The sequence below is a fragment of the Emiliania huxleyi genome, assembly GCF_000372725.1.
Source record: "Emiliania huxleyi CCMP1516 unplaced genomic scaffold EMIHUscaffold_332, whole genome shotgun sequence".
NCBI classification, from domain to species: Eukaryota; Haptophyta; order Isochrysidales; family Noelaerhabdaceae; genus Emiliania; species Emiliania huxleyi.
The window spans coordinates 53,852-60,901 of record NW_005199506.1 but is presented as its reverse complement, the minus strand read 5'-3'; the positions used below and the strand labels follow the sequence as shown (position 1 = coordinate 60,901).

Sequence of the window (7,050 nt, the reverse complement as noted above, 5' to 3'; positions counted from 1 at the left end):
GATGATGAGGTCCGGCGAGCGGTTCTTGGTCGAAGGCGAGGCCGAGGACGGCGGTGGGGATGGAGCTGCGAGGTTGGCTCGGGCGAGGGTGGGGGTGTGGGTGGGGGCGGCTAGGGCAGCTGGGATGGTGGCGGCGGCGTGGGTGGCAAGGGAGGCATCGGACAGAGGAGAAGACGGCGGCGGGGGCGGCGGCGATGAGGCGAGAGCGGCGGCAGAGGCCGACATCACTAGTAGAACCGCTGAAGCACGGGATTCGGAGGGAGCCCATGCGACCTAGTCCGTGCGTGCCCTCTGACCCTTGTGCAAGGACAGTGATCAGGGCATGAGCGCGTACAGTTGAAGCCGCCGATGTCGCCCTGAAATTTTGCGCGGACCCGCTCGCCCGGCTTGGCATACGCGGCGGGGTCCACCGCGTCGAGGAGCCTCCAGCGCCGCTTGGCGCCCTTCGCTGCCGCTTCAGGGGCAGCTGGGCGCAAGAACATCTCGGACCAGCAGGCGGACGGGCTTGAGACGCCGGGAGCCACAGCGGAACTCGAGATACCACATCTCGGGTAAACTGCTTTCAACGCGGCCTTGCCTTCACTTGAGCACTTGAGCACTTGAGCACTTGATAGGGTCGATTCCGCGTGGTACGAGTCTTCGCGTGCCGCCTGTTGTTCGACTCGGGCGCCTTGGGCGTCGGGGTGGCGAGCAGGGGACGACGATGGTTGCGCATTTTTTCTTTATTTTTGCCCTTGAATGTTGAATCCCGGCGTTTGCCCGCCCCCCCTCTCTACGGACCGCGGAGACAGATGAGCGACCGCCCTCTTCAGGAAGATTTGCCGTCAAGCCGTCCACTCGCAGGATGGAACGCTGATCTCCAGCCACAGGCACAGCCAGGAGCCGCCGCGAGGAGGCGACGCTTGATTGAGCAGCGTGGGCCCGACGATGCGCGGCGGTTTTCTTTTTTTTGAGAGCGCCGTTGTTAATATAATAATACAGACGGATGGTCACTTGCTGTAGCCACATGACACGCACACACTCGCACCGCACCCGCGCGCCCCCCCGCCTCGCCTCCTGAGCCGCAAACTTCCCCCGGCCTGCCGCTCCTGTCGCGCTTGTCCTCGCGCTTGCGCTCGCGCTGCTGAGCCATCGAGGCTGCTGATCGCCCGCCCTTGGCCCAGGGCAGCCCGGTGACGTTGTGCAGCCAGGCACCGCTCTCCCCGTAGCTTCCATCCCACGTGTGCTCCTTCGGCGCCCTGCCTTGCGGCCGTGGATGTGGAGCGCCGGGCGCGGCTGCGGTCGAGGACGAGGCCTGGCCACTCATTTGTGGACGGCCAAATCTTTGTGGCTCTTGCCAAATCTTTGTGAGGTGGGAGGCCCGGGCAGCTAGGTTGGGGGTCGCGGAATAATGTTGGGAGTGGGTACCTTACGAAGTAAACTTCTCCATTGTACGATAGCAACACTTCCGCGAATAAAGGGCTACTAGAGGAGGGCTATGGGCGGAGCCTTCACCCTCGGCCGGCTCAAGCCGATGATCGCCGCGACAGCTTGGATCGCTCCGAACGCTCATGTGGTGGGCAATGTGGTGCTCAGAGATCGGGCATCGATCTGGTTCGGCGTTGTCGTGCGAGGAGATAACCCGGAGCCCATCACCATCGGAGAGCGCACGAACGTCCAGGAGAACTCGGTGTTGCACGCTGATGCGGGCGTGCCGCTCACTCTCGGCAACGACGTCACGGTCGGCCACTGCGCGATGCTCCACGGCTGCACGATTGGCGAGCGGCGCGTGTGCCGCTCAGCCCGCGCCGCTCGCTCACAGACCGCGGGCAGTGGCCGGCCATCTTAGGCGACAACTCGCTGATTGGCATCGGCGCGACGGTGCTGAACAAGGCGGTCGTCGGGAAGAACTGCCTGATCGGGGCGCACGCGCTGGTGCCCGAGGGGAAGGCGCACGCCTCACACGTACCTGTTGCGCAACTCTCCTCTCTCCACTCCAAGACATATGTGTATATGCAATCATTGAGCGGCTGCTGCCCCTCACCCGCACGTACCCAGACCCTCCCCTCCACCGCCAGGTCATCCCAGACGGCTCCCTCGCCATCGGGGCTCCGGCGAAGGTGGTCCGGACGTTGACGGAGGACCAGATCAAAGGCGCGCAACCCTAGTTCGCCATTGCTTCCCGCCGCCCGGGGGCTGCTTGACCGCACACACACACACACACACACACACACACACACACACACACACACACACACACACACACACACACACACACACACACACACACACACACACACACACACACACACTCACACACACACACACACACACACACACACACGCATGCAGCGTGGACCGTTTACCACCTTACCTTGCTTTGTCCTGCAGGGCTGGCTGCGTCGGCGGCGCACTATGTCGAGAACGCGGAGCGCTTCCGACAAGACCTCGCCCCCGTCGACGACGAGGGACGAGGTTGCCGCGAAACTTTGTGAAGACTACTTGGCGATTCTCTCGAGCGGGAGGTGGCAGGTGTCCGAAGGAGGCACAAGTAACCGACAGCGCGAGGACTAGCCTCATCGCTCATCTGCCCGCGCGGGTTCACGGGGCACGGTGGCTCTAGCCCGATGCCCCATGCTCTCTCCAACCTCTTTATTTGCACGCGGAGCGTCTCCAGTCCAAGAGCACTTGGAGCGGAGAGTTGTTCCCGTTTCCCGAGAAAAAAGGGGCACTCGGAGCGCTGTTGCGCGAAAGCCGTCAAACTGCTCATACCCTTATGCATTGAAAAAACGTAACAGCAACGGGCACACGGCCTCGCCGCGGGCCTCCACTGCGCAGTCGAGTCACGGCACGCTCCACGCACACCGGCGAAAGGGCGCCTCCCCGCACACACACTCCGCTCGCGTCGACTTTCTCGGTGCCCATCATCCGAACCCCGACTCGTCGCCCTCGCTGGGCCGACGGTAGCCGGGTGGGAAGAGCACCGCCGCCACCGGCCGCTGCTCCTGCACCATAAAGTTGAGCGTCGACGAGGCGGTGCGCGTGTTGAGCACCTCGAGCGCCAATCCGTGCCGCGCGGCCCACGCGCCGACCGCGGGCGGCGGCCGCTCGATCCGCTCGCCGCAGCCGAGGATGAGCAGCTCCGGCCGCTCCTCGAGCAGCAGCAGTGGCGTGAGCGACGCCGGCGTCAGCTCGCCGACAGCGGCGGCGGAGAAGAGAAACGACTGGTCCGGCAGCAGAAGCACCGCGCCAGGCAGCTGGACGCCGTTGACGACGAAACCGCGGCTCGAGTAGGACTCGACCGAGGTGGTGCCGTGCGCAAAGAGCCCGTCAACGCCGCGGCTCACCTCCTCACTCAGGGGCTGGAAGCCGCCAGTGTCGCCGAGGATGTCGTGTCCGTACCCGCTATGCGGCGTGTGGCGGCGGGACGTGCGGCGGCCGCCGCCGCCGGAGCTCAGCGCGCGGAGGGCGACGCGCGACGGCGACCGGATTGCTCGTGCTCGCTTCGCTCTGAACAAGAGCATCACGAAGCTCCGGCGCAAGCGCGCCGGTTTTTCTTTTTATTTTTTTGTTCTTGTCCTTGTGCCAGTCTGCTGTGAGAGGGGCTTGTATTCGTAGAATTCTTCTTTGAAATTCTTCTTTGTGGGTGCGACGCCCCCCCTATAGCATACCCTGTCCGCTGTAGCACGGCGCGACGGCGGTTGCCGCCAATCGGCCTTCCCCCTCTCGTAGCCGAACGCGCGCCTGGAGCCTCCCTGTGTAAAATGCCTGTTTTTGAAACAAATAAATAAAAAAAATGAAAACGGACACCTCTCCCGAGAGAATTTCTTGTTGGTTTTCAAAAATCTCTCTCACCTCTATCTAGGCATTCTACTGTGTAAATTCTACTGTGAGATGGGTAATTAATGAAACACATATGAGGATGCGACTCTTTTGGGGGATAAGGCTTTCACGGTACACGGACACCGGCAGAGCTCCGCGTTGAATGATGTGCGTTTTATCGCGGCGCCTGTTCCTCGTGCAGTCACGTAGTGAATGCGAATGGCATTTCGATGGAAGAGGCGCTTCGAGGGTAGAGGAGTGTCCAGGTCAGACCCTGTTGACGAGAATTTTACACGGCCTGAAGCGGCAGAAAAATAAATATGCCTTTCTTTCTTTTGAGGGCAGAACCCGAGTTTGTCGATCTTGTATGTGCGCGCCTCTCTGTGCGGCGAGAAGACCACCTCTACACACTCGAGGACAGGTGGCCTTATCTTATGGAGGGAAGAACTAGAATCATCATATAGGAGGGAGGCCCCCCCCCGCCCGACCCGTGGATACCCCCTCTCGCGCCGATTCGGCACGCGGGAGATTGCCACGTGGACGGAGGGGTTATTTTGCGGGGCGGAGGCCGACCTCTCAAGCAAGCTCGAGAGGCTTCGGATACCGGGGCTATCAAGAAAGACATGTTGCGCCCTTTCTCCTCAACGACTATCCCTGCTTCCCTCTTTCAGGATAAACTTGAAGCCTTTTGCCTTGGTGGAAGTCGACTCTGACTTGCTGAGGTGCACCAGCTCAGTCGAGTCCTCGTCGATGAACTGGATCTTGTGCAGTGTCGACTTCCTAAGTGTGGACACAGAGGGCAGTGAAGGCGAGCACGGTGAAGCACCTGCAGGCGCGAATCGGCCATGCATTGGGACACGCATCTACAGAAATCTGCCCATAGCGCGAGACTTTCTCCACGACCTTGCCCGCACGGCCCTCCACCTCGATCATCTTCCCCACGAGGCTCGCCCCGCCCGCCACTGCACGCATCGCACGCGCGGCCTTCACCTGCTCCGATTCCCTTCTCGCCTCTTCAATCTCCTCCTCCAGCTGCGTCGTTTCCCTCTCGATATCCTCCTTGCGATGCCGTCGCTGCCGTGCGCCTGCAGAGGTGAGGCGGAGGCAGCTGTAAGACAGGCAGCACTGCACGCTCCACCAGAGGCTCTCGGGCCAGCAGTAGTCTAAACGCGCGCTTTCTCTGGCCTTAGCCTCCGCCGCCGCCTCCTCCTCCTCCTTGCGCTTCCGCCGCTCCGACTCTTCCGCGCTCTCGGCAGTTGCGTCCGACTTGTGTGTGGCAGCTGCAATGAGCTCCACCCGCCTGGCCTGCAGTTCCGCATCCTCCTTTCCTCCTCGGACGAGTGCACGCTCTATATTCGCTGACATGCCACCCTGTTGATTCCTTCCCCCCTCGAACGGGGAAAGGCGGTTCACTAGTTCGCGCGGACGTCGGCAGTCACGACGTCAACAGGACGAGTCAGGGGCAACGACGAAGGTCGAGATTTTTCCTTAGCGCGGACGTTGCTGCCGGCCGCTACTGTTGCACTGTTGCACACTGGGATGGGGTCAACACAACAGTAATCAGTATTGCACATTTGCGATTTGGGGGGGTCATAGTAACAAACACGGTATACAGGATCGAGGTGCACGCGCTGAAGCAGTAGGCCGCTACTCGTACGTCCAGGAACCCAACAGCAGTCAATTCCAGAAGAAAAATCGACGTCCCCCTTTACCCACTTCTGGTGGTGATGAGCGGACTCGCGGCCGGCCCGCGGCCAGCGCCACTCCCGTAGCAAAGCTGCGCGGCGAGGGGCGTCTCCCGCTGGGAGTGTCCCTTGAGCGCACGCCCGCTCTCCAGCTCCCGCCACAGGCAGAGCGCCGCGGGCGTGAGCTGGCGCGAGATTGCCGGGGAGAACCGCGGCACGGCGGAGTCGGACTGGGTGTTGCGGCGGGCGGAGGGCCTAATCTCGGCCCGCCTCGGGGTGATCTCGGGTGATCTCGCACACGGCGCCATGAAGTGGCGGTGCGTCGGGGCTGGGCGCCTCACAGCGGCGAGCAGTCGCTCCGTCGTCGTCGCCTGTTCACAGCTCGCCGCACGTGAAGGGGCGCCGCTCACAGAGGGGGGAGGGAACCCGCTGCTCCGTCGTCGGCGCGTCGAGAGGTGAGACGAGGCCCGAGACCTCGCCGCAGTGCAGGAAGCTGTGCAGCTCCCGCGCCTGGTCGCTCGCGGACACGGGCGCGAGCCATCGCCTGACCGAGAAGTGCAGCGCCAGCCGGGGATCGGCCGAGCTCGGCCGCGAGAGTACACGATCCAGAGAGGAGCACACCGCTCGTCAGCGAGGCCGTCGACTCACTGAGGCTTCGCCACGAGTCGCGGGGCGCGGCTCCTCGGCGGACGCTCTCTCTCTCTCTCCTCTCGCCGGCGCCTGAAGACGCTCTCTCTCTCTCTCTCCTCTCGCACGCGCCTGAACGAGACGAGCATCGTCGGGCAGCGTGCCTGCGCCGTGGTATACACACCCAGGTCGGGGGCAATAGGTCGACGGTCACTGGTGCTGTGTGCTGGCAGAGTCGCACGAGAACCCGGGGCGACGAGCAGAGCCGATTCTAGCGGAGACAGCCGAGTGCAACCGAACGCATGTCACCTCGAGCGCCAGCTGGAGCACAGGGTGGCGCGTCGAGGGCGCGCGAGCCACCCTCGCCACAGTGATCTCGGGCGATCTCGGCCAATCTCGGGCGATCTCGTCCATTCTCGGCCAATCTCGGCTAATCTCGGGCCTCCCTCGCCGCAGTGAGAGCCGACATGACGTACTCCTCCTGCGGTGTGAGACGGAGGCACGTTCTTCTTAGAACAAGGTCTGTGAGTGACAGGGCGGCAGAGGGGGGGGGGGGGGGAGTACGGTCTCGTGGCAGGGAGCTCGCCCTGAATGCGAGGGGCACAGCACGCATACCGCGGAGTGCAGTTGAGTCGGCTCGAGGCGCGCCTTCTCGAGCGCCCGATTGCGTGCAGGGGTCTGCGCCTGTGCCCGTGCCTGTGCCTGTGTCTGTGCCTATGTCTGTGCCTGTGTCTGTGCCCGTGCCTGTGTCTGTGTCTGTGCCTGTGTCTGTGTCCTGGGGCTGTGTCTGTGCCTGTGCCTGTGCCTGTGCCTTTGCCTGTGTCTGTCAACTGGGCGGGCTGTTCCGCATCTAGGGCATCCTTCCCAGAATCGCACCCAGCGGAGCCCCGAGGAGAAGGCAACCTGGCCCCCCGGAGGGGGGGGGGGGGGGGGGAAA

General features: G+C 63.1%; 4 protein-coding genes across 4 annotated transcripts in view; 1 reads left to right on the top strand and 3 right to left on the bottom strand.

Annotated features, from left to right (window-relative positions):
- Positions 1-1,477: 1,477 nt before the first annotated feature.
- Positions 1,478-2,147, top strand: EMIHUDRAFT_74995 (carbonate dehydratase-like protein; the record flags this gene model as incomplete). The annotated part of the gene is made up of 3 exons (XM_005773629.1): positions 1,478-1,768; positions 1,813-1,944; positions 2,058-2,147. 3 exons carry the CDS (start codon positions 1,478-1,480, stop codon positions 2,145-2,147), a joined length of 513 nt encoding a protein of 170 aa, XP_005773686.1.
- A 756-nt stretch (positions 2,148-2,903) lies between these two features.
- EMIHUDRAFT_117294 (hypothetical protein) lies at positions 2,904-3,503 on the bottom strand (the record flags this gene model as incomplete). The annotated part of the gene is made up of 1 exon (XM_005773628.1): positions 2,904-3,503. The coding sequence occupies one exon, from the start codon at positions 3,501-3,503 to the stop codon at positions 2,904-2,906; it is 600 nt and encodes a 199-aa protein (XP_005773685.1).
- A 939-nt stretch (positions 3,504-4,442) lies between these two features.
- Positions 4,443-5,166, bottom strand: EMIHUDRAFT_241443 (hypothetical protein; the record flags this gene model as incomplete). Its single annotated transcript, XM_005773627.1, has 2 exons — positions 4,443-4,581; positions 4,661-5,166. The coding sequence occupies 2 exons, from the start codon at positions 5,164-5,166 to the stop codon at positions 4,443-4,445; spliced, it is 645 nt and encodes a 214-aa protein (XP_005773684.1).
- A 343-nt stretch (positions 5,167-5,509) lies between these two features.
- EMIHUDRAFT_241442 (hypothetical protein) overlaps positions 5,510-7,050 on the bottom strand; it is a gene marked incomplete at both ends in the record, with an annotated part of 4,546 nt that continues 3,005 nt past the window's right edge. Inside the window, 2 exons of the mRNA XM_005773626.1 lie at positions 5,510-5,671; positions 5,913-6,030. Coding sequence (XP_005773683.1) covers positions 5,510-5,671; positions 5,913-6,030 — 280 coding nt within the window. The remainder of the gene's footprint in view (positions 5,672-5,912; positions 6,031-7,050) is intronic.